General features: G+C 36.5%; 1 protein-coding gene across 2 annotated transcripts in view; it reads left to right on the top strand.

Moving 5' to 3' along the window:
* The window catches only part of cckbrb (cholecystokinin B receptor b), a 32,648-nt gene extending 9,619 nt beyond the window's left edge, over positions 1-23,029 (top strand). Inside the window, exons 1-5 of one of the 2 annotated variants that reach the window (XM_079619027.1) lie at positions 3,764-3,971; positions 10,962-11,210; positions 13,913-14,174; positions 16,092-16,219; positions 17,742-23,029. In XM_079619027.1, the coding sequence (XP_079475153.1) occupies positions 3,836-3,971; positions 10,962-11,210; positions 13,913-14,174; positions 16,092-16,219; positions 17,742-18,271 (1,305 nt within the window). In that variant the 5' untranslated portion in view covers positions 3,764-3,835 and the 3' untranslated portion in view covers positions 18,272-23,029. Of the gene's footprint in view, positions 1-3,763; positions 3,972-10,961; positions 11,211-13,912; positions 14,175-16,091; positions 16,220-17,741 lie in introns of those variants that run through there. The other variant, XM_079619026.1, reaches the window with a different exon arrangement.
* The last annotated feature ends 4,634 nt before the right edge of the window (positions 23,030-27,663 follow it).

Raw genomic sequence — 27,663 nt, 5'->3', positions numbered from 1 at the left:
TGAAGGAAATTACAGTTGTTGTTTTTTTTTTGCTCCCACATTTAAATTTTTGATGGAATTTTTTCAGTTTCAGTGGCACTTCCCCCCAAATCCCTGCTAAATTCTTACACTGTACAGATTTCACTTGCCCAAAGGTTTAAAGTTAATTGAATAAACACATGTACCTGTTTTCTGAATGTTTCTAATAACCTTTCTGAATGTAAATAAAATTGTTGCCATCTATAACGACTTCACCTGACACTTCAGACTGTTGAGACTGTTGAGTTGTAAACTTGTGTGGGCTCTTCTACTCAGCAACATGCAATCTCATCCTCTGACACTTTTACAGTTAACACCTGCAAGGCTCCCTGCTTCTCCACAGACTGTTAGCAGCTGATGTCATGATGCGGGGTGAATACTATTAGTTTCTGTTGTGTTTTGCTCACAGAATGTCTCTCAGGTCCTTGAATTGCCTATTCTGGTAAATACAGAAGAACTATACAGCAGTTTGCAGAATGATCCAGATGGAGATGAGCAAACCGTGGGATCACTGAAGGCCACCGGCTTGCAGAAATGAGCTACATCCCTTTATTTCTCCTAGGACACAGCTCAAGGACTCTATACACCACAGCAACACTTAAACGGGATCTTTTAAAAATAGCAAGTGAACAATAGCCTTTTTTCTTGTTTTTTCTTTTGACAGTCTGATCAAAAAAATGAGTCAAAATAAATGGGTTAAGAAAAGACACGGTTCACTTGAAAAAGAAGGCGAAGCCAGGCACACTGCATTATGGGATAGAGTATGCAGTGTAGTGTTTTTTGATGTATACTTTTGGCAAATGCAGTAGGTCATCTGGGAACTCGATGCATATTGAAAAAATTGCATACTGTGCACTCTCTAATCTAGTATAGCTATTGGAGTATCATATTTGTATAATCAAAAAACACACATAGCCAAAAGTGGATCTCTAAAAAAATCCTACCACAGTACATGGTTTAAAAAAAACAATCCGTTGCCGAATGTTTATCCTGTGTTTCGTCCTGCATTTTAATTAGCAAACGGATGATTATTTCAATTACGGACAGGCACTTGGCCTCACTGTGGACACCAATTACAAACAGGAAATAGCATGGATTACTTCTCCGCTTTGGGAATATTGACTGCAGCCTAAAAGGACTGATAACCACTTGACTTTCTCTGACCGTCGTGCTTTCTACCAAAATCAATGATTAGACATACATCTAATTATAGTGCCCCTTAATGCTTTTTCTAATATTGTCTTTCATGTTAGTGTGTAATATAGCTGTTTATGGATGTAAAAGGCCTGCAAAGTTTCAAAGATCAAAGCACACGTTAATTTGAGTTATTGTTTCCCAAAAGTCTTCATTGTGGTCTTCGTTGGGTCCTCACAAACAACCTCTACTTTGACCCGTCCTCAAACACTGGAGTTGTAGCTGAGGCCTAAACGACTTTGGTTTTGTTTCCTACATGCGCTTTAAGCAGCAGGCCAATCAGACTGGCCCATCTGACCAATCATAGGAGGCTTTTGGAAAGGAGGGGTTTAGAGAGACTGAGCGCGCGTTTACATAACAATGTACTAAAAACTGAAAATTGTAATTGTCAAAATGATCCCCGTTCACACAGATGCGCAAAAACGACTAAAACGCTGAGTTATTCATACCATGCCACTAGTTGGCGATGCCACTTTGTAAAGAAACACTACGCATCTATATATTGAACTCATAATACACACATGCGCATGCCGTCGCCGTTTTCACAAATGCACAACATTTTTGTAGTATGCATGGAGACGATAACGGTATAGTTTTCACAAACTTGGACTTTGAAAAAGTTAGCATATTCAGTTAACAAGTTCTCTGTTTTTAGTTGAAAAAGAGTGTCACCGGCCCCCGAATCTTCAAATGAGTGGTTTTAGACTATTTGAGAAATGAGGTGATGTGCACCTTTTTTTTTTTTTAACCTTTAATATACGTAAACATGTTGTAGGAAACTCCATATTATTCTTGGATTTGATCATTTAGATATTTTAAATCTCTATATTTGAATATATTGCTGTGGCTAAAAAAAAGGTTGACCAGTTAGGGTGAGAGCATTAAACGTAATAATAAATAAATTACAGAAATAAATCACACAGAATACAACTGAAAATCTAGAATATAAACACATACATATCAGAAAGAGACATGCCACTTAAAGCAGCTCATCTATACTGTGACTGTCAACTGAAAAAATTAAGAATGTAACACATGAATTCATTGATTTTATTCAAGTAAAAAAAATAGAAATAGTTCATTACAACAATTACACTTTAAGAAAAATAATTATTCCCCTCAAGTTAGTCATAGCACTGGTCCTACAATGACTTTGATCATGTAAAATGCCGCTGACGAGTCAGAAAAAACAAATTTATGCAAGTGTAAAATATTGATGCACTCACATTGGGCCTCAGATTCATAATTCATGCAACCAACTTCCATGATATCTTGATTCCTCTTGATTGTATTTTATTCATTATTCATGCTTCTCTGTTTTGAGACCTGTATTCATAACCCAGTTCAATCTCCCCATGAATTGATTATGAGGCCAAAAGCATTGATGAAATAGCCGGGTTTTGGAAAGGGGAAGTTCAACAGCTGACACGGTAGCTGCGCGGCTCTAGAGGCGCTGTGTTGGAAGATGGAAATGGACGAGGGACGATGAGAAATCATAGTAATGTTTTGTTTACAGGACACAGAGCCAAGGCATTTAATGACATGAGCTGCAGTTTATCCCATCTTAGAACAAATATTCAGTTCACTTTTAAACAATATCCATCTGATTTAATGATCTGTATATCTTGCATACACATTTTAGATAATTTTAAGTGTGGTATACCTCACGCTATAAGTTTAGTTTTTTGGGGGTTCACAGTGTAAACAACCCAAAGGCATTCGACAGCATTGTACAGATGATAATGGATTAACCCTCTAATGCATGAATGATCGCATCACAAAAATATCTACTTTCAACTAAATTATTATTAAATTATTTATTTCGAGAGAGTCTGTCTGTAGAGGACACTATGCATTTAGGGTTGCACTTTGCAGTCACTTCAAAATGATGATTTTTGATATATGCTATAAACGATGCCATCGTTACTGTTTCCGAAACACGCAGTAAGCGGTAGACCAATCGCAAGAGACTGGGCCGTCTGACCAATCAGAGCAGAGTAGGCTCTCGAACAGGAGGGGTTTAGAGAGACTGAATCCTTTATCGAACTGTTAGAAAATGTGAGGAAAAGAAGTGATTCTGCAATGTATGAGAAAAATAAACAGTTTTTGACCCTGAATTCATGTAAATCTATTGTAAGAGACCCCCCAAAACAAAATTGGGAACCTTTAAAATAGGGCACTTCAAGCTATAATATGACATTTAACCCATTAACCTACATAAATTGTGGTTTAAAATAACATAATAAATAATGATCTCTCTTTTTAATGGAAAATACTCAAGATGTCCATATTGTGTGTATTTGATATCCCCATCTGTCCCCATTTCTACAAATATAAACATTGAAGTCAACAAAAAGCCTTAAATGTTATTTCATTAAAATAACCATGTTAATAAAATAAAATAAATAAAATATATAAATAAAAATAAATAAATAAAAAGGCCCTCACATAATGGTGGTTTATATGTAATATCACTCCCTGAATGGTTAGACATCAATGACCAACAGTGTTTGGTTTTTATAATGATCTCATTCTGAATTGTCAGTTCCTTGTGTGACGCGAGCAATTGGCAGTTTACACACCATGCTGTCTTGGATGGTTTGAATAGCGATGTGACTTGCGAATGTTGACAGTGCAGGTTTGTACGAGAAAGGACATGTTGAGATATCATCCTAAAGCAATCATCTGTCACAAACGCCAAGATATAAAGTATAAATATACAGAAGAAGACATTCACCCACAGGGAGAAGAGTACAGAGGTAAGAGTAGTTGAATTGGATTAGAAGGTCCCTTTGTAACATTTCATTTGTGAAAGGAGAACAAGCGTTTCATTCTCTGTAATCTAACTTATTGCCTCATAATTCTTTTCTATAACTAAGTTTTGATTGCACTCACCAGCGTGTGTTTCTGATTTCATTTATATGTTTCTTCTTTGTCTCAGCCTGTTTTTCTGGTCTTTGTGGGCGGTCCATTTAAGTTGGCTGAACAACCCTTGTGAAAAAAATAAGTATGCTTAATTGCACTGTATGCACACTTGTTTTGCACTTTAAACATTAAAAGTACATTTAAAAAAACATAAACTCTATTTGCCAATGACATAATGGTAATGAAATAAAAGGCCACTTAAGTGTCCTGAAAGAGAATACACATTCATGACTAAACACAGTTTAGTATACTTTTAAAAATGGCACTTTGTAACAAAAGTTAGAATTATATAACTTTTTTTCAAAATAAATGTTTTACTTTGAAGTACATTTTAATAATCTAAGTATATTCATTTTAATAATTTAAGTACGTTTAAATTATATTTTGTCCAGCTTTAAATAAGACTTATTTTAATGCGTTAACTAACATACTAAATCACTTGTAAAGTACTTGATTATAATTTTAACTGTAGTGTGTTATTACATTACATTTAAAGTTCATATATTGTAACTGTACTAAATTGCAACTTTATCATAGCAATTGTGCAATTACAAATATATTTAAGTACATGACATACAGGAAATTAAAGAATATTTTGGTAGCACTTTATTTTACAGTCGTGTTCCCTATTTACATACTATGTACTTATTATAGTAATTGCAATAAATGGGTAATAACAAGGTACTAAGCCTGAACCGACCCCTAAATCCACGTTATGTTTCTCAGTACTTTTAAAGTTCACCTAACTGAATTTAATATACATTTAAACTATAACCTTTCATTTTATTGCAGTTGACATGTTGTTAAGTGTCTGAAAACATTACTTTCAGTTCACACGTAACCGTATTCTTTAAAAGTATGTATAAAAAAATGATGCTGAAGTGAAGGTTTCTGTGCATTACTGTCTTTTCAGTGTGGCAAAGTCATTTTATTACCTATTTGTTTCATCTGACTACAAAAACAAAAAACAAAGGTTTAATTGATGTTTGTTAATCATTACATTTAGGTGAATGTTTGATTATTCTTAACTCTTTATTGAAATTTCATCCGTTCATCCGGATTCCTATAACGCTTTGAGTCTCGCACCGGTCGGGTATACGATCTATTAAACATAAGCTCGCCAGTCTTGGTCATTGACAAAGGCGATTGACTAATATCCTAGACAGCCATACTCTACTTGCTCAGTCTAGAATATATTATTTAGTCCCCATAGATCTGAACACACTTAATTAAGGTAAGATTATATCTAACCAGAGGTCACGACCATTACCATAGAAACAAGCTGACCAACTTAACTACTTCTAATGGAAAATTTGTATAATCAAGCTATGGTTTCCCACGTACACTACTTAGAATAATATTACAATAACCAGAGGTTGAGGCACACCCGCATTTAGATTGGTCTAACAACATTATGTTGCTCTAAACGGAAAACCCATTATTAGCGTCTTCAGTCTAAGTGTACATTGATAAATGCCAATGTGTTAGGCGGAGCTCTAAGGCTTCAGTTTGCGTGCCCCAATGCTCCACAAAATTGAGCGTTAGTCCGTTAATAATCTGAGCATAGACTTATGGTGTTATGGACTTAACGTAATAGAATCAATCATTTCAGAGTAAGTCGGAATGAATCCAAATGTAACAATTTATTATTTGTCAGGTAAATGGATCATGCCAATTACATAATCAATACAATAACATCAAATGCTCAGAGATAAAGAGAAAGTATAAATTACCTGACATTAGAAAAATACATGATACGGAGTGTCTTGATGATGGGCAGGTTTGGACTACAAATTTCCCCCGAACCTCTGAAGACATTTCTTTATATACTCAGACCAAGACAAAACATCCCCCAATTTGGGGAATGAACTTACAATAGGAAATTTCATTGAAAATTATAGACAAATGGAGTTCACCCCTTGTCGGGGAACAGGGGGTAGAGTGGATGAAAGACCCTGGGAAAAAGTGCACACCCAATAAGCAAAGTATCTATAAATCCTTATTACCGTTTGGTTTACTTCTGTAGAGAAGAGACCATTGTACCAGTCGCACTGAGACATTTCAAATGATACCAAACATGACTGTTAATTCACTTATATTGACATAGAACGTTATAATGTTATAAATTATCTTTCTAAGTGAAGAGAAGAATGTGTAAAGGGAAGGAAGTGGGGGAGAAGGAACAAATTTTAAGGAAGGACAAGAGGGAAAGGATCTTTCCCGCAACTTTACTCTGTGGGGTGTGGAGACATATTGTTGTTTAAAGCCAGGGACACAACAAGCCGACGATCGGCCGTCTGGCAGTGTCGGTCCGGTTTTGAGCGTCGACTGACTTGATTTGTTCGGTGTGTTGCACACCGTTGGACGGCTTCTGTTATTTTTGGGCCGATTCAACACGTAGAATTGGCGTTGGTGAGAGAGAACTCTGATTGGCAGTTCAGTTTACTAAACGGGTGAGTGCATGAGAATAATAGCAGAACAGCGTGCAAAGAAGACAAGACAAGGCTGTTCTTATTTTACGTCATCTCACCTGAGTGTTCCAGGACGAATATTTTCATAATAACATGAGCCGAGTGGAATAAAGAAAGTGGTCAGCATGATTGATATTTAAAACAGTAAGAACGCGGTGCTTTGTTATGGTTTGTGTATCTGCAGCCTACAGTGTCGGTTTCCCTTTTTGAATGACGAATATAGATGAATATCTGCAGAAATCATTACACACAGGCGCATAACGTGCGTGCTAGTTGACAGTCGCCTGTAGTCCTTTCGGTGTGTTCAAGCACAGCTTTTTTTCCTCGACGCAGGTGACACGAGGCGACAACACAGTCGGCTTTCATCAGCGCTAGTTCTTTAGCTTTGGTTTGGTGTGTCCCTGTCTTTAACCATAAATCAAGTCAATCCCACCCCAGGGAAACACACTGCATCTAATCTCAAGGCCTGTGAAGCCCACAACTATGACAGAATTCACAGCAAACAGTTTAGTTCACGCTTCTCCAGTCCCACATAGTGAGGCTAATGCTTCCCACAGAAAGTAGTGCCATGCAGAGAGTACTCGATAAACGCGGATGCATTCTTTGCAACAACGGGAAAGTGAGAGATTATATCGATTTTAGTCGAGCCAGTCATATGAGATCAAAGTCCTAAGGATGTCAGCAGCATTTTGGCGGCTCTAATCCTTTAAGACTAGAGGCTACAGGCTATCAGTAATGGAGCACACGCAGAACCCTGCACTGTAGTCAAAGGTGGCCTCGATTGATTGCTTTAGCCTGACTAAGCCACAGACAGGATATGACTGTTCACATCCCATAAGCCTCCCTGCTCATGCTGGCTCACATTGACTGCTCTCTGCAGATGCAGTAATGGAAAACAGCTGGAATACATAGAACTTTGCCAAAAAAATGGCTTCTTGTCAATGTCTGATGGTTAGGCCCCAAAATTAAGGCTTAGTATTCAGAATTCTCTGGTGCTGGAATGTCTCTCGGTGTTGGTAAATTCTTAAAATAATTTTTATTAGTAATGTGTTATATTACTGAGTTACAGTAATATATTACTGTAATGGCGTTACTTTTGTCATTTTCCAGATTTCTGAGTACAAAATGGCGACAAAAAAGAAGCAGAAACAAGTGATTGCACATGTATGCAGATGCATACGTAAAATAACGCGATCTTCAATATTAAACAGCATATAAATCCAAACTGCCTAACGTTACTGAATGAAATGTCGATCCAGGACGAGGTATAGGACTGTGAAGCTTTGTGGGTGTTGATGGACTCAATCTACTCCATCTGTGTTTTGATCATTGTTCTGAATCCGATCCAGATGTAGTCTTTGACCAAAGCGTGATTTTCTCAGCTTTTTACTCAATGTTTTTTTTTTATGAGACCCACATTCAAGTGCTGATAAGAAAAAAGAGAATACAGCTAGAATAAACACTAGAATAAATGTTTTTATTTGTGCTTAAAAGTTGAAGGTCTGTTCTTTCTTTTGATGTATTGCATGTTCAGATATTCATCCAATAAAATATTCTAGGGTCCCTGCAACTAGTTAATAGTGAGAATTGGACCTTGAACTAAAGTGTTACTGAACTTTGTATATAGGGATTGTATATCCGAATGAAACGGCTTCTCATTGGATGGTTGTGGTTTGCTATTGCTGTGATGTCATGTGAGTGACAGATTGATTCCGCCCTTACGCCAGTAAACACATCATAAGAGAAGAGATGAGTTTTTGATGCAAGAGGGATGTGAAGATGTTTTAAAGATTTAAAGGGCACATGGATTTAAAAAAAAAAAATATATATATATTGATGTGCACGGATAAATCATTTAAAACTAAAAGGATAATTGTCAAACTGTCACATGCCAAAGCAAACATTATTTTACTTTTGGAAAGTATACTGTATGCAGTATGTGTACTTGCAGTATGCAGTGTAGATAGCATCGGTGATTATAATGGGTTTTATTTTATTTTGACACGACACTCACATCCGGTGTAGACGTGTCAGCCGTTAAGTGACTGAACACCAGTGGGCGGGGCATGGTGCGATGATGTAGAACTATCAGTGCTCGGGCAGTCATATGCAAATGGTTTGCATGTGTGTGTTTATTTTTTTTAAATATCTTCTTTTGTGTTTCACAGTATAAAGTATATCAGTGTGTTCCACTGGTCAAATTTACCACTATCAGAGGAAGTTTAATGAATAATTCACATGTCAGGCCATAACCACTTTAGACAATAAGGGGTATTTCAAATTCAGAATAATGACTCAATGACTGATATATTTGGTACCCCGAATCTTTGGTTACATCACTGAACCTTTTTTTCCTGTCCAACTAAACAAATAATTATATTTGTTTTATTGTTTATTATATGAAATGTAATATAAATTACAATAGCATATCTACTTCTTTGATCATTAATATGCTTTGCTGTTTCTTTGTATTTATTCTGTGGCATTACAATGATTTTATCTTGTCTAGCATGAAGTGGCATGTCTTTATTAAACCCAGCGGAAATTAATTGAATCCACGTCAGCTCTGTAACCGCACATATTCTGATAAGATGCATACAGTCTAGTATTAGCATAATATTTCTTGAAGTTATGAAACATTTATGCACACTTTATCTGATCCTGACTTAAAATGTATTAGATTGTTTTTTTCTTTTTGCAGCAACACAGCCTGTTTATGTATATATATAATAATGTTACCATATGGATAGATCTCTATCATTTAGGGGTTGAAAACTCTGAAACTTTCGGTTCAAACATATAAATATGAACGGGCAAATTAAGGGATCCATGTTTATGATCCCATTACATGAATATATTGGAAGTTTATGACGTTCGTGCAGAATTACGATTCATAGTCTAATGTTGTTTTGCTGTAATTCTGCAATTTTTCTCCATTAATCACTTCAGTTTCTTCTGATTGATCAACTTTCCAATTACACATCATAATTTCAGTTACAGATATCAAGTTTCCAACTCATTGCTTAAATGAAATGAAAGGCTGTAGCAGGAAGAATGGTTTTCTGTGTCAAAATTGAGATTTATGGCCACAGAGATCAGCTAAAAAAAACATAATCCATCAGCCATGTCTGAAAAACACACAGCAAGTGTGTGAGTGAGCTGTTATACTTACTGGAGATGTTATTTTATGATGGCTGGAATTTTTCCATTACCACCACACGGTTGCATTGAGGGCCATTAGAGGCATTCAGTTTATTAATCTAATATGAATCCCAGTCCTATTGCTTGCAAATTAAAAACTCTACCCAACATGTCACAATGAGCTTCAAATTGTTAAAATGTTTTTCTTATAGGTCATGTCTTACTTTCCTCTGTGCACAATTTAGAAGAAAAAAAAAGAAAAAAAAATATATGTTTTTATATAATTATATGTGTATATATATATATACACACAGTAGTCAACATTTTAAGTGGATCAAAAAAGTTCATCAATGTTGTCCTAAGACGAGAATGGGTATTGTTCAAAATGCATGTATAATTTTGATGAAAGGTTTTGATCCACTTCAAATGTTGACTTCTGTATATATATTAATTGGAAAAGTTTAGTGGAAAAAATATAAAAAAACAGTTTGCATGTGTGTTTTGCTTGAGTATCATTACTTGATTCATTATAGCTTTTATGGATCTTATAGTATGAAATATAAGAATAATGATCTCATATTTGAGGTGGGAAAAAACATTATTTAATACATTTTACCAGACCCAAAACTGAGCAAAAATATGCAATTTAGTGTCGTTGCTGATATTTATATCTCCAGAATTTTGTAACAGAATAACAGACTACAGTACTTACATAACATGCAATGTAAGTTTCAGTCTCCTAATAATATGTCTTAGAAAGATGATATGTAAATGCATAGTTTTTATTTTATTTTGGGGAACAAAACATATAATAAAGAGCAGTACAATGATAATTGAGAGGAACAAATAAGCATTCCTCAAAAGCCTAATATATCATATTTTATTTATTTACAATGATTAAAAAAAATGTATGGATAATCAAGTCGTTTCAGTCCAGTAAATGTTCATGTTAAAAAAATACTAAAAATATAAAAGTTGTAAAAATCAGTAAATATTTCACAGCAAAAAGACCACATCTTGAAAGGGGACATTTTGTAGAACCATACTAAAACGACTTTTATTTGCTAAAAAAGCGTAAAACTGTCAGGCATCATAGAAATTTGCGTATCAAACATGATAGAGTAGGTTAGGTTTAATTGTTGATATTTTGTCATTTCAAAAGCAGGGATGTCTTTTAATATGCTGATCTGTTATTTGATCTTTGTCTTTCAGACATGGATTCGCTGCGCATACTGCTATACTCCCTCATATTCCTGCTGAGCGTGTTTGGTAATCTGCTCATCATTGTGGTTTTGGTGGCGAATAAGCGAATGCGGACGGTGACCAACTCATTCCTGCTCTCCCTGGCCATTAGTGATCTTATGATGGCTGTTTTCTGCATGCCATTCACTCTTATTCCCAACCTGCTGGAGGATTTCATCTTTGGAGCTGCTATGTGCAAGATTGTGGCCTATCTTATGGGTAAGATGGACTGTCATTTCTTCAAATGCACTGGCTTCAAGCACTATTCCCTAAATCTGCAGATATGTATGTGCCTTCAAAATTTTGAAAGGTATTCTTTTTTTTTTTTCACTTTTCAATTTAGTCTATCCAGGTGCAATCGTCATTGAAATGCTTGCTGTGGCATGAATATTTAAATGACGTCATTCTTATCCGTGCAAACAAGCCTTCCTTGATTTTTAAAGAAAAAGACGTGTTTGAATGCATTTCCTCTCAATCGTGGCAGCAGTAATTTATCATGATCAATAAAAAAAGCATTATAAATGAATTGATGAACTGTGTGGTAGTGGCCGATGCTCGCCACACCTAAGGATTAAGAATTATTGCTAGTATTATTATTTTGGACATTTATGTTTATATTCACTCAAAAATATAACTCTAGTTGAAAATAATTCAATTGGTTCCACATATGTGGAACCTAACTGAACTGAAGTAAAGCCCAATAAAAAAGGGCTTTAGATTTCTTAAATCTTTTGAAAACAAATCCCTCTCTTAAAAATATTCTGCCCATGTTCAGTTAATGCCAATGATTCATGTATAGATTGGGATTAATTAACTTTTATTCTACCAATTTAAACCCTGGTTGCTTAAACCTAGTCTCAGACTAAAGTGCATATTTAAGCTGTTTAAGCTGAAAGCAACTTGGACTGGCATATCTCAAAATAATTATGTCAGTGCCATTGTTTTGTCTTAAGATGCACATCGGTAATGTTTTTTTTTTCTTCTAAGGCACCTTTATAAAAGCTACTTAAATATCCAAATTGAACTAAGTCCTAAACCTGGCTTAATCTAAGCCCTGATACCAGGCCTAAGTGTGCACAATGAAATTAATATTTGTTCAAGATACAAAATACAAAATGTTCAAGTAGGCCTTTGTTGCATTATTACATTTTTTTGTAAACTGAGTAAACTGAGCAAGCAGTTTTTAGCTGTATGTGAACAATACTCTGTCATAGACCTGACAAACAACAGTTAATGTCAACTATATATCAATACAGTCAAAAGTATTTTTTTTTAATAATTGTGTGCATATTTAACATCCATGATCGAAGTGTGGTTACACTTTATTTTACAGTGTCCTTGTTACAGTATAACTATACATCTATATACATTTAGAAATATTTTTTGAGTTAGGGTTTGGGGTTGCACTTTATTTTACAGTACGTGCGTTTACGTGTACTCACAGCGTTCCTACCTTCAAACAAAGTACTGGGTAATATAAGGTAAGTACATGGGTTAAGGTTAGGTTTAAGGGTAAGTTCAGGGTAAGTATCTAGTTATTACACAGTTATTGTAATCAATATAATAAGTACATAGTGTATATGTGGGACATAACTATAAAATAAAGTGCTGCCAGGTTTGGTTCAGGGTTAGTTGCATGTAAGTAGCATAATGTATTATGTGCATGTAACGTGTAACAAATACACTGTGAAATAAAGTGTTCCCCAAAGCTTTTTCTATAGTTTACACACATTTCCAATCATTTCTGTGCTATTTCCTGTACATCTCTTTACATAAACTGTTTCACTGTATCATGTATCTCAGTTTTTGGCTCCTAAACAGCACATACTGTAAAAATGAACCAGTGAACCAGATTATTTGATTCAAATTTGCTACGTGAGACTACTGTTTAATTGTAATACAATTACCTGGATGTCAGATATTGGCACTGACTCTCGCTTTGAGAAATTAGCCACTGATGCAGGCTTATGTATGAATGCACCCAGCTTGATCTGCACTTTTTCATGGATCACTACCTCCCTAATTGAAAGTCAATGCCCATCCAGTACCAACCGATACAATGCCAAGGTCAGATTTGACACACAAGGGCTTCTGGCAAATGGATTGAAGGAAAAAAACACACAACAACCTTAAGATAGTTCTGTTCTGGACAGCAGGGGACTACTGTATATTGTAGCGAATAAAAAAATAAAAAAAGTCATGGGCACAAAGCCAAAAGAAACTAATCAGCTATGGTGACTCGAAAACAATTACACAGTCATGATTTGTCCTTGCATGCACGGCGATCAGATAGAGTTTCTAAAGGATGTTTTTCTCCAGCATTATGGTCACTGTCTGATGGAGGCCCTGGAGATGACATAGTTCAGAAGAGAGCAGCTCTTATTTGCTTGAGTGTGTGCGAGCGGCCCGCGGCCCACACAGTGTCGGAGTGCGACAGGGCAGCACATCCAACACGCAGTGCCAAACGCAACCTCCCTCTCACTGTTTGTTTTTTTGATGAGGCGGAGAAGGAAGGGGATTTGTAAAGCAAAGAACAATTTCCCTGGTATGAGCTTTGGTGCGGAGGGCGAGATCCGATCAAAGCTCTTGGGGCATCGGGGCAGTAATTCCTCAAACATGAGGGGTTGTCAGAAATCTCGCTTTACATCGTTCACCAACAAGAATGCCATTTAGTAATGTTTTTCACAAAGCTTTGTACTTTTAGGAGAACGTATTAAGGATTTGTCGCTTTCAATTTTGCAAGGCATCAAGCTATCGGAAAAAAGAACAGATGTGCAGTGAACACATGTAGCGATAAGAGCAACTGAATCAGATATCCTGGTGGATAAACTATTTAGATACGATCTTTAAGCTTTTGACTGTAGTTTGCGCATTGTGAATGTACCGATTTTGATCAAAAATGTCATTCTGCTTTATCACAGGAATTTCCGTCTGCATATCTACCTTCAGTTTGGTGGCTATAGCCATTGAGAGGTACAGTGCCATTTGCAACCCGCTGAAGTCACGTGCATGGCAGACCCGATCCCACGCCTACAAAGTCATCGCTTCAACTTGGGTTCTGTCCTTCCTGATTATGATACCCTATCCAATTTTCAGCACCTTGATTAAGTTGACCAAACCCAACAACATCACGGCTCACATGTGCCGCCATGACTGGCCGAAGGTCGAGGTGGAGCAAGCGTGGTAAGTGCTCATGTGTAGAGTAACACACTTATCAGGGCTCCAGACTGCAACCATTTTTTGAGAATGAGCGAGTCAAAATTTGACGTGGTCGCATTTGTGCGAGTGCATGGTCACGCACAAAACGTATCTAATTTGTCACGTATTATCGACTACGGCAAATCGGCTAGTCTCCCGTAGTCGACGGTTATAGTAGAACGTCACAAAGTAGTTGTTAAATTCGTGCATGTGCAACAGAACACCAAAACGCTGTTTGTACACGTGCAGAAATGATAAAATGCACAAATTAGGAATTCAGGAAATTTAGGAATGTCGTCCGAAAAAATGAAGAGGTCAATTAATTTAAAAAACAAAGTGTGGAGGGTAAGGATGCTGGTGAAAAATTACGAGCTAACGAGCCAGCATACAGGCTTGATGGACTAAGACACAACTGATGACTATAGCACAGGTGTGGACGGGGAGGTACCGAGTGAGCAAATGAATATAATAAATACATATGTTTATGTTTAATTATATAGAAATTAGGTCTGTCAAAATTAGTGCCTTAACGCATCCGACACTTGAGTGGGATCAGGATAGGACCAGAGTTAGACTCAAATATGGTTCCTCCTGAGCCAACAGTGTCCAGAACATGTGCACAGACAACTACTGTACACCACAGCTCTGACAGTTTCAGGCTGACATGCAAACACTATTTTGAAGCACTATTTCGATAGGGCCATAGAGGTTAGGGTTAGGGTTAGGGTTAGGGTTAAAGTAAATACATTAATTTAACATTAACAGTAAATACATTAATTTTACAAAATATTGCTATTTCAAATAAATGCTGTTCTTTTGAACTTTTTTATTTATCAAAGAATCCTGAATTAAAATGTATCAATGGTTTACACTATTATCAAAATGTATCAATGGTCGTGTCTAGGCGCAGGTCCACCATCGGATCAGGATACGGCCCGGATCTTGCTGACTACATCATGCGTTGTGGTCGTGTCTAGGTACAGGTCCCCCGTCTGATCTGGATATGGCCCGGATCCGGCTAACTACAGTAAACCTCAGGATAAATAGAGAGACTAAAATTTTTAGGCGATCCAAAGCAAACAAATATCTGATCGGTTTTCCTCTGAGTATCCAGCGCTTTTACTGGACACACAAGGTTCAGCTTAAAATAAAAGCTGATAACAAATAAAGTGCTTTATTTAAAACACGAGTTGCACATTTCTGTTTTTAAAGCCTCCAGAATTCATTGCCCACATAGACTTCTCTTATACTGTAACTGCATACCTGTAAACGCAATGTTTGTTCGCATACTGACATACAGAATCAAATTATTGTCTGTGGAAATTGAGAGCGTGCTACAGATGCTGTCCAAAGAGCATAAGTTGTTTTGAACCTGGAACATCCCTTTAATGGGAAAAAACATTCCGTTATTACTTATGCAACATCATTGGTTGTCTGTGTCTCTATACAAGACAAAGAGAGAGAAATACATAAAGAAGGAGCCAGGGTCTTAAACATCGGCTGGGTGCCTCTTGCGACACATTCATGTTTTATGACAGCTACTGCTACGCACGTAGACAGCAAGGGATGACAACAGTATTCTCCCTCTCTCTCTCTTCCTTTGAGTTTGCTTGTACACTTTCCTTATTCTTTCTGAATATTTCTGAATAGGCTAGGCATGGGATTGTATCACATGTAATAGGCATTGCACAAATATGCTTCCTTCAAGATGTGCGGATGCATGGCTATGCACTTCTGATGCTATTACTTATATTTAAAATAATTCATAATTATAATCAGAATAAATCTGTATATAATTAACAATGTTTTGAATTATGTGGGTAAAATTTTTTTCAACTCTAATAGAGAAAGAGCAAACTTGTATGATGATTGGGAGTTTCAAAAGGTTGATCTTTGTTGCAGGTGCATCCTGTTGCTATTCGTTCTGTTCTTCATTCCTGGAGTGGTGATGATCATCGCTTATGGGCTCATATCTCGTGAGCTCTACCGTGGAATACAGTTTGAATTGGAACAGAAGAAGGGACAGTGCGGTGAGACCTATGAAGGCGATAACACACTACAATCTGATTTAGTTTCATTTTTTATTAAGCCCCAGACCCTCCTAAAGGGTATTAACCGTGCTAGTCGCTGTGAACATATTGCATGACCTGCCCTGAGGATTTAATTGTCTATGTGTACAGTCGTGGCCATCTGTTTGTGAATGACTCAATTTCCTAAGTAATGAAATGTGACCTATAGGACTTCCAAAAAGATAATTACAGCTGTGCAAATTTTCCGTAACTGCCCCTTGAAAAAACGAAGGAAAAAAAGAGGCAATATAGACTTGAATATTTCCTTGAAATTGCTCATTAATGGAGCCCTTAGAAGTTAATATCTGCTGGATTGCTTTGATTATGTCCCATCCTGAATTCCGCTGTTCTGACTAAATCACATTCTATTAATGTTATATATATATGCCCCATTTCCCCTGGGCCGCAGTAATCTAGCATTCAAACTCTCCAGTGCTGAGTCACCACTCTACCCATTAAGATGTTTTCAGTTGAATTAGCAAAATGTCATTTCCTTTCCCATCATTATTGGTAATAATTTGTGCAAAAGATGGAAACTCAAGAATGTCTAAATACAACCTGCTGTGGGGTCTTATTAAGGTTATTGTTTAGTGAAAGACACAAGAGTTGTGAATCATAAGAAATGTAACAATTATGATTCCATTTAACGATTCCTTGAGGTCCACTTTCCTGCAGAGTTTTGCTCCAGCCCTAAAAAAACACCTTAACAAGCTAATCAAGGTCTTCAGGATTAATAGAAAGTTACAGGCAGGTGAGTTTGATCAACGTTGGAGCAAAACTCTGCAGGAAAGTGAACCTCTATAGAGCAATTCAGACTATAATTATGAGCTTGAGACTGATTTGTGAGTCGTTTTGTCTAAAAATAACAGTTCATGGTCAAGAGTAATTGAGTAAATCATTATTACAGGTTTTGAAAGTGTATTTGTATAAAAACATTTCAGCAAAATATTTCTCCAATTAATTGACCCACACTGCTTACCATATTGACTAAACTGAAATGACATTTTATCAATGACGTCAGACTTCATAAAAGTTATTTTTTTATGATTAATTCAAATAGAAAGTCTCAGATTGATCTAAATTGATATATGCATTCATTAAAAAAAGTAAAACTAACAATGACCACATGATATTCATATATTTTTTGCATAATGAATAGGGATTTTTTCCTCCTTGGATCTATTTAAGCATATATATATATATATATATATATATATATATATATATATATATATATATATATATATATATATATATTTATACTGCAAAGATTGTAATTTTTTTGCACACGACCAATAGAAAACAAGACGTTTGCTGCATGTCATGACAACAACAAAGCGGTTTTGATGCAGCGTTTCATTTACAAAAAATAAAGCCTATAGTACATTCAGAAAATGCAAATCTGCTTCAAAATGTAAACGTCCTCTTGATGTGTGAGTACTCAGAGCTTCTTTTTAAGGAAAATGCAATGTTTCCTCTACAGGAATGAAAAATGGTATCAGCGCCACTGTCTTATGTCCCAGCGATGACGGAGACGGCTGCTACATCCAGGTGTCCAAGAGGCCAAACTCCATGGAGATGTCAGCCCTCACCCCAACGGGCTCCGCAAAGGTGGACCGACCCCGCAGCAATACCTCAGAGGCTAAACTGATGGCAAAGAAGCGAGTGATCCGTATGCTCATCGTCATCGTGGCCATGTTCTTCATCTGCTGGATGCCCCTGTACTCCGTTAACACCTGGAAAGCGTTCGACCTTCCCTCCGCCCACAGGGCTCTCTCTGGAGCCCCCATCTCGTTCATCCACCTCCTTTCCTACACATCTGCCTGCGTCAACCCCATCATCTACTGCTTTATGAACAAGCGTTTTCGAAAGGCGCTTCTCACCACTTTTTCTTGCTGCTGCTGGCCCTGCCGTAGAAGAGGCTTCAGGGAAGGTGACGATGAGGTCACTGCCACCGGAGCGTCCATGTCTAAGTTCAACTACACCACTGTCAGCACAATGGGACCGTGCTGAATCTCAGAGGACCAAGGCTGTGAAAGATGGAGGAGAACTGGGGTTGATGTTGACATATTGTCAGGGTTTACACTTTGGTAGAAGGGAGTAGCTGTATTCAAATGGACAGACTTAGATTGTTTATTGCCTACTTGCAACCAAGCAAACCACATGCTACGTCATCATCGGTCGTTGTTTTATGATTCATGACAAACTCACTAGAGACTTGTATAAATGTATATACTTAAGGTGGCGTCCCACAGGCCGACCTAAAACAACTCGGTAGGAGCTTTTACATCAACCTCATCCTCTTCTGTTGGAGGTCTGTTACTTGTTACTCTCACTCATTAAGAATGCAAAAGAAAGACTAAATGACTAAACATTTATTTCTGACTGAATTAGGAAGTCATTTTGGTGTAGCAGAACCCCAGAAAAACACTCTTGTGCAACCGCAATGAATAACAATCAGCATTTGATGTATGTGGCGTTTGCTGAGAGGAAGTTTGGATCAGATTCAAACCTGACAATGGTTCTTCAGGATGAGAAGAAACTCATTGGTCGGCCGTATCGTGTAATGTAAAAAATGCGATTGTCAGAGTCAGCTAGACCATCAACTCAGCAGAGTTTCTGGAGCTGTTAGCACTCACCGAGGGATGGCTACATGCACTAATCTCCTATGATTCTCATACATCTATGTAAATGACTGACAATAGCTAGTGGAATGCAAGCCTTAGATATTTTATGTGAAGTTATCCTTTTGTTGTAGATTTAAGTGCCTGCATAATTCTTTAAAGTATGTTCTGAGATCAAGGTTTTCTTCAGAGTAGTCTCATAATGTAAAAGATGTATGTGAAATGATCAGAACTCTTGAACACAGACATATAACAGCTCTCCAAAGTCTGAGGTAGCATGCTTGTAGTCACAATATTCTACAATATTACAAAAACCTAATGTGGTTAATTATGATAGTCTGTTGCTAGACAAGACAATGATTTTGGCAATTGGTTTCATCCCATTTTTTGGAGCCAAAGAGGTTTTGTTTTGTTTTGTTTTTAATGATGTCCTTCATTGCCTTCACAATCTGTGACTCATCGTCTTGAGTGGCGGTGAATGCAGGTCACCTCAACTGAACGAGAACCTAAGACACCCGATTAGGATAAACTCATGCCGATCTGTCATAATCTCACAGACTGATTTATGACTGCTTTTACATGCTCTCATAAGTTGTAAAGATATAAGCTTATTAAGGTCCTCATATATGGTCCTCAAATAAGATCATTCAAACATGATTTGCGATTGTTTCATTTCTCCTTCTTTTAGAAGAGAAAAAAATAACATGTTTTTGAGGCAGGTTAGAGAAAGAGAGAGGGGCTTAAATTAATGTCAGATATTTTTGATGCCCATGGGAGGTGAGACTTGAGTCAGTAAAAATGGTCAAGCCACTAACATTTAAAACATCAAATTGATTGCTAAGTCAAATTAAACTGCTGCCAAGAAAATTAAGATGAAATTAAGTAGGAAGTCATGATATACTTGTTATGATATCTTGTTTAAATATATATTTCTTCATTAATTTGCATCTACACCATTTATTTTGAAGAATTATTCATCTGCAATCCGCATCCTAACATAATTACTAACATTATTACTAACTTATTAGTAAGTGGTCACACTGACTGAAATTCAATCCCAGGGGTATTTTAGATTTTTTAAACATAGAAAACAGTAATTAGTTAGAATAGCTCATTCTGATTCATATCATGATGTTTTTCAGTTCCTTTATAATGAAAGAAAACCAAATAATTGGCACCATTTATGAAACAATTTAGGTTAAGTGGTCATAAAACAATTCTCACACGACTTATTTGAATTTCAGCAATACGACTTGTTTTACAACTTTGATGACTATGGATGTTTCATAGACTTGTTTTCACGAAAATTCACATATCTGGTTTGGTGTTGATGAAGCTCTACTGATAGGCTTTTTGAGATACATAAGACAAAAATGCTTGGGAAACACTGGTTTTAAAAGATGGCATTGAGTCACTTATGTCGGTGTACTCTACATTGCTCATGCTCACTTAAAAAATCATTATGTGCAAAAGGTTTTTGTTGCACCGTAGGTACAGTTGAGCATAATCATAACTGAACTGGCATACATGCTCCCCGGAATATCCCTATTACTCTCCCTTCTGTTTATTTTGCCACCTATCTTCTCTTTTCCAAATGTCTGTCCCTTTCTTCCCTCCTTTCTATGTTTCTCTTTTTTCTCATTGGCTTTCTAATAAATGTGCATCTGTTCCCTGAATCTACTTTGCAGTAAACAATGTCAACAATGTACTGATATCTTGTTATCCACACTCTTCCCCAGCCCTGATGGCCGCCCATCACACACCATCCATTTTAAACCTGCCAATTCCTCCATTAAATTTATGCCGCTTGGCCATCCAAACTTTCCCTGATGCACCAGCCAGGGTTTTAATAACATCCTTCCCCTGCGTTGCTGATACCTTGGATAATGGGTCGGTATTCAGGATCACACACAAAGATTAGTTTTATTAGATCCCCTAGACAATGTTGTCAGATTCGCTTGTTTCTGACATTTTAAAACAGCATCCCATTATATTTTGAGATCGGAAAAGGTGATGACATTTGTGGTCGAAACTAACCATTTGAACTCTTCCTGCAAGCTTTGAAAAAGGATTGAAATGCTTTTATATGACCCAGTCTTTAAATTGCATTGCATCACTCAGTCTTTAAAAGGGTTTGGATGGATGTCTGTTCGGCAGATGTTTCAGCTTTATTCTAATTAGAAGAGAAATTAGGTCAGCAGATGCATTTAGTTCTGACCTTTCCAAGCCCATCATGACTCCTTTTTTTATGAGACCAATGAAACCGATGTATGGCCAGTATTACAGATCCTCCTGTGAATGACGTCTTGAACCAAACGCCAGGTTTAGATCCAGACTAAAACCATGTGTTCCCTCTGAAAAACAACTGGCATACTACACATTTTCCTATAAATAAGTCCCCAAAGCAAGAGAAAAACCCATTACTTGGTAAGTTTGAATACTTTTAGAACTGTGAAAGCAATAGTGAAATGTACTCTAGGTGGCACATGTCGTTTGTGAAAGATATGGATACGACCCTATGTGTATTAAATGTGTCATAGCCCACATTTGTTTTGCACAAAACAGGCTAGTTTTATTCAGGAAATGCTCTCATGAAGGAAACATTTGACAATGTTTTTGGATTAGCGGAACATGGAATCAATTAAACTCTACAAAATGAATGAATACGTCCGAACAGACAGCAACAACATCTGCAATGCTAATCCAGTAAAACAATAATCATTTAGAGATGGCAAACAACTGTGGGAAATTCATTTAATAAATGAGCAGTGGGACACTTTAATTAGTCGGACATCATAACGCCTGCCTCGGCCTGGAGGCGTTTCACTGTTGTTAATGCTCTCAGACTTGGGTGCTAGGGCTGAAAATGGAAAGGCTGTAAAACATTGATTTCCCTGAGGTGTGTTTGAGAAGTCTATGGCGAGAGCTCCGAACACATTGTGCTATTGTGGCCCACAGCTCTCTTCTGATTAATAGGATATAATCTGAAGGCTAAACTAACCACATTCTTCATGGTGTTAAACCAACAGACAACTCAAGGGTTCTCATTAGATTACACAACCTCTCAGCTCTTCTCGGCTATGCTGCCTAGTCTCTCCTCTAAATGCTTCACCTTGCCACTTCTGTACGGACAAAGTTAGCATGACGAAAATAAAAGTTTAACAGCATCATCAGTCAAGACAAGACACACTGAGGCAGTCAACTTCACACAGACAGAAAAAAGATTTTTGGCATATTTGCCTAAAATGTGTTCAGTCAGAAGAGCATTTGTAGTCAGAAAAACAAAAATACAATATTGTGCGCATAGACTTTTCTCTCACTTTTTCCCATTAGACAACATTCGCTATTTTGATCAAGTCAATGGTTTTGGACATATGTATGAATGCATGAATGTATAAAATGTCACTCAAAATGTCGCTCTCATGTGCCTCAGGAGTTCAGAATAACAGCAATATGTCATGATGGACATGAGCGGATGGACATTTTAGGCTTTCTTGACGCTTACAGCAAGTGATGATTTAGATACACCGGATATGAACTAAACTGTCTGCACAAACAAATCAAATTACATCACCTACACAATGATGGTCAGTCTGAAAGATTAGATTTGAATTATGTACAGTGTGCACAGGTCAAGCCAGAATGTCCTTTTAAACCTTTTTTTTTTAGATGATGTATTAAAACGTTCATCTCTTTTGCAGGCAGCTTAGCATTGTAACCAGGATTAAGCAGCATCTGTTACTAAGGCAGTGGACAGATTTCACTCAGAAAGCATCATGATCTATTACTGGCTCATGCAAACTGATGGCAGATTGTGCTTTCTAAAACAAATAGCAAACCTATGCTCATCAAGTCAACATTTTATAGATTTAATTAAAGTGACGTTCTCCAAAATTCGCCCCAGTCACCAAAACGTTTAAAATAAAAACACATGAAGAGCATATGTTATTTTAATCTTTCATAATCTTATTCTCTTAGTTTCTATATCTAGTGGACTATTTTCCTTGTGAATGGTTGTTAAATAATTTGTACATAGCAAAGCAACTGATGGAGAGATCCATCATTAAAAAAAAATCTATATTTGTACTGGTGCATTACTGTTATATCACAAGGCCATTTTAATAACTTGAAAAAGGTTATTTAATATAAAAAAAATTAAATTACATACAATATCATATTTAAAAATCTCAACAGGACATAAATGTTGGTCATACATAAATAAATATGCTAAATACTTATTCTAAATAGAATAACCGACAATTACGGTAATACATAAAAGAAGTAGCAGTAAAATCAATGTGGTCCCAATTTTATTATAAACATATAATATAATATAAAGTGACTCTAACACAGAAATGTTACATAAAGGTGTAACCACCTCCAGAGGCTTCAAGCTGAAGCGATACATCTAAAATAAGTTATTACATCTACTGACATCCATGCACTGATATCTCCACCCCAGCAACTGTGGTGACATGTTCCATATAGCAAATCCTGAAATAAAAGATGGATGCTGCCACCAAAGCATAGGAAAGCCCATAGCTGTATGCCCTACAGTAGTGGGTCTCTGTATAGGTTATGTATAGAGTCCTAGGTGAAAACTCACTACCTCCACTAGTGTTGCAGTGTGTACTGTATATCATATAGTTTTTACATCATATAGCTTTTATTTCATTACCCTGTCACAGACTTAGATTTTTCTACCTACAAGTCATTGCTGAAATACAAAGGCTTAGTGTTCCTGATTAAGAGAAGAAGAAAAAGCAACCAAGCAAATGAAAAAAATGTGTCCTCCCTCCGGCTAGCAGTGATTTATGCTGGTCTTCATGCCTGAAATGTATTTCAGGTTGTATAACACAAAGAAGATTAATGTTTATTTTATTTTTATTTTTTATTTTTTTTGAATGAATGAATGTTGGGGTTATGCTATCTTCTCTATGGTTATATTTCATTACTTTTGTGTAATACTATAATAGGATTTAATGGTACTATAACATTATTTCAAATTTAATCTGTGTATTGTGTAAACAAGACTAGGAAAAAAAGAAAAGAAAACATGACAAAGTGAAATATTATAGACTTTAGGCCACCAATGCCTTAAAACGTATATTATATTTGTTTGTGAGTTTTTCGTGAGCTTGTGACCTCTTTTTGTTTTCTTTGAAGATTGAAATTTAGAATCTGTTTACCACTGCTGTGAATTTGCTTTGTTGGTTTTTAAAGGATGTCATATCAAGGCTTGTGTTCATTGTATTGATATTACTTATAATCTATAATAATCTGTACTATGATAGCTGTGACAGCCATTTGTGTTATTGCCTTGGTTGTTGAAAGATGTTTTATCTCAATGCTCCTTCAACAAAAAGCTAATTCAGAAGTAATGAATTAAATCTATACTGTGCCGGCGAATAGTTCATTCTACATAATTGTATAAAAGTCTGTTTGAGAGAGTATATACAAGGAATATGGCTATAATTATATATACAGTATGAAATATTTGACACATTCTATTTAACTGACACCATATGAAGCAGTATAAACAGTAAGTACGAGTACTGACACGAGTATATGAGGACTCAATTTAATAATACTGCAGTATATGGCATATTTGCTGCAGAATCATGTCCTTTCTGTATTTCCACTGCGAGTTTAAATTGTGCTTGCAAACCCAGGAGACTGACGCCTGTTGCTTTCACAGCGTGTAATTGTATATGTGAACCAGTGAGTCCGTCTGGGGCCACTGATGCTGTGTAATTTGTTGTTGTAATCAAATAATAAAGCTCATCATCTCTGTAGTGTCTGCTGTGAAGATTACCATAATCAAAAACGTTCTCAACACAATAAATAACTTCAAGATACATAACACAGACCTTGGTTATTTTGGAGTTGTTGGCTCTGTTCAAAACAGTTTCAAAGTTCACGTTCAAGGTTGCGAAACATTTTTTGGAGCTTATCAGAAATATACCTTTGCCAAAATCGAAGATATGAATTAGAGATAAATCCCACAGCGGTATATGTTTACAAGCTTTAATGGACAGAGGCAAGGGTATGTGATCTTAAAGAGTAATTTCCATTGTGTCATATCGGGAAGTTGTTTATTATGTACTTCGCTTTGAGCATCAAAACCTTTCAGAGAGGAAGAGATGCAGAAGGATATTGATTAATATTTCAAACTAACAGCATTGCTGTACATTTATAGCTGATTACTTCACCCCCACTCACAGCAAATATGACCCTAAAGTACTTGAAGGTTTTGATCTCATGCCCCAACGGATTATAGAGGAAAATGCACACTTAGAACAATGTTATGCCATCTAAGCAGTTTTGCCTCACTAAATGTTCCGGATCAAACTTTTGATTGATGCCACTAAAGAACAAGTGAACAGAGTGTAATGCACCCATTTGAGGACAAAGACAAATATATATTTTAAGGTTACACTTTATTTTGACGGTCCACTTTAGACACTCTAACTATAAGTAACTTAGCAATTACGTATGTCAATTAACTCTCATTAGAATAGGTTAGAAGAATAAGTTGACATATACAGTAGTTACAAAGTTACTTGTAGTCAGTAGAATGCCTGTGATGGACCATCAAACTAGTGTTAGCAGATATTTATTATCAGACAGTCTACTAATACTCTAATGAGAGTTAGTAGACATGTAGTTGCAAAGTTACTTATAGTCAGTAGAATGTATTTTGGGAAAGCATCAAAATAAAGTGTCATCATACAGTCTATTAAGCAGACAGTCTACGTATATGCTTCTATTCGGTAGAAAACAATTTTCATACTTGAAAAATGACTTTTATTGCTAATAAAATACCACAAATATACTGTATAACATATAATAAATAGTTTTAGGCCTGGCCTGCCTTTCATGTAAAATTAGATCATGGTCGCATTCAAGGCCATGAAAATGATATCTGCTTTATAACTTGTAACTGTTTATACTGTTGGAAGTTATTTTGTGCTTCAATCGTTGTAAAAACACACAAGCACACACGCAAGAACGCACACACACAAACTCATGGGAGCGTGGAGACGTAATGATACTGAAAGAGATCAGATATTGTGAGTTCAAGAGAAGAAAACACATCAAACACTTGTCTTTATCAAGCTTTTTGGAGATCAGACACAGTGACGAAAACAACACCAAAAGTAAAAATGAGAATGTGTCCTTTCCCTTTATCTCTGAACTTTCCTGGCTTAGAAGACTTGCACATCAAATGAGCAGTCTTGAGCCAAAACATCACGAACATCAAAGTTTTGGAGGATGTCATCAAACCACCTTGTTAGTGACCTGAAAAGACGAAGACTGAGAGAATATGTGAAACACTGGATGATAGTGCAATGCGGCCTGACATTTACACTCCTACTCCCAAAGCATCTGGACACCAGAAGATAAAAGACAGCGGAGGAGGAAATTGTAAGGCGGATTAGCACTCTTCAGATCTGACCGGAGGCCATACATTTTAAAGAGGCCATCTGCATTCACATAGGCTGTCTCCAAGTCATATTGTAAAAAATGGTAGTCTGGAGGAAAAGGAGCCAGTCATCCGAGAGATTTTACCCTGGCCATCCATTGTTAGGAGACATGGTCAATAACCAGAGTGAAGATGTGACCTAATTTTACCTAATGGACTGCCTGTGACAACCATGACTCAAACATAAAGTGCAGCAGTTCAGAAGTAAAACACAAGGATGATCATAACAGGGACTTAAATCAAGATACCTTAGAAATTCAAGCTCAGATTCACCAGGGACATTCATATGATACATTCAAGATCAGTAAAATAATACATAAAACAGGTTATACACTTTATTAAAAAAAGAGGTCTATAATACCTGGAGTAAGCATTCCCATCTCATTGGCAGCTGCTTTTACAGGATTTGAAACTGCCATGCTTGTGTGTGCTCAGTTTTTCAGCCAAGTTGTTTTGAGCCAATCACCAACGCTGTAAGCTGTTAGCCTTGTAAAAAAGAAGTGTGAGGTCATATTTTTCAAAGAGATTTTTTTTGGAACTTCTTTCTGATCTGAATGGTATGTGGCGTTTTGCCACTGACTTTTCCCACCGCCTAGAATGCAACTGAACGCTTTTTCAAGCACCTCCATACTTGAAAAACAGCATAAAACTACTTTTAAACAGGAAATGACGGAATATTAATGTAAATATTTACAGCGGGTCTGTTCGAACAGGACTAGTATTACCCTTGGTAATTTTTCCGGACCTTTTTACAGAAGGTAACAGTCGCCGTGATATACTGACATAGTCCGTAATGATTACTGAGATTGTGCATTCGGATGGGACTAAAATCACTGAGAAGCTCTGGTAATAATTACTTCACCCCATCTCTCTATGTTAAACTAATGCCATCCGAATAGGGCTTTAGATGTTACTTGATGCTACAACATTGTATCTGCAAGAGTATCCTTGAATAAAAAAAAAATGGATTGATATTTTGGAGCAAATTGGCATTTCTGACTGGCCATCGGCCATCTTGGTTTGGAGAAAAAAATTCCTAATACAGTACAATGGCTTGCCACTTGGTGGCAATGTATAGGATGATGCACTAGTGTCCTCTGTAGAGGTTGATGTGCAGTACAAATATGCCATCAAAACCCATACATATGCAAACAAAATAACACGTTTTGAATAGTTGTCCACTTCTATGCGTCAAATAATTAAAATATATATTTCTCGGTAATTCTGCCTTTTTTCAGTATAAAGAACTCTTTTTTTTAAAGCATACACTTCTTTTTCACAAGTGTAATCACTCT

This window comes from Phoxinus phoxinus (genome assembly GCF_949152265.1).
Source record: "Phoxinus phoxinus genome assembly, chromosome: 7".
NCBI classification, from domain to species: Eukaryota; Metazoa; Chordata; class Actinopteri; order Cypriniformes; family Leuciscidae; genus Phoxinus; species Phoxinus phoxinus.
The sequence above is the reverse complement of the archived record's forward strand: the minus strand, read 5'-3'. Positions and strand labels throughout refer to the sequence as shown.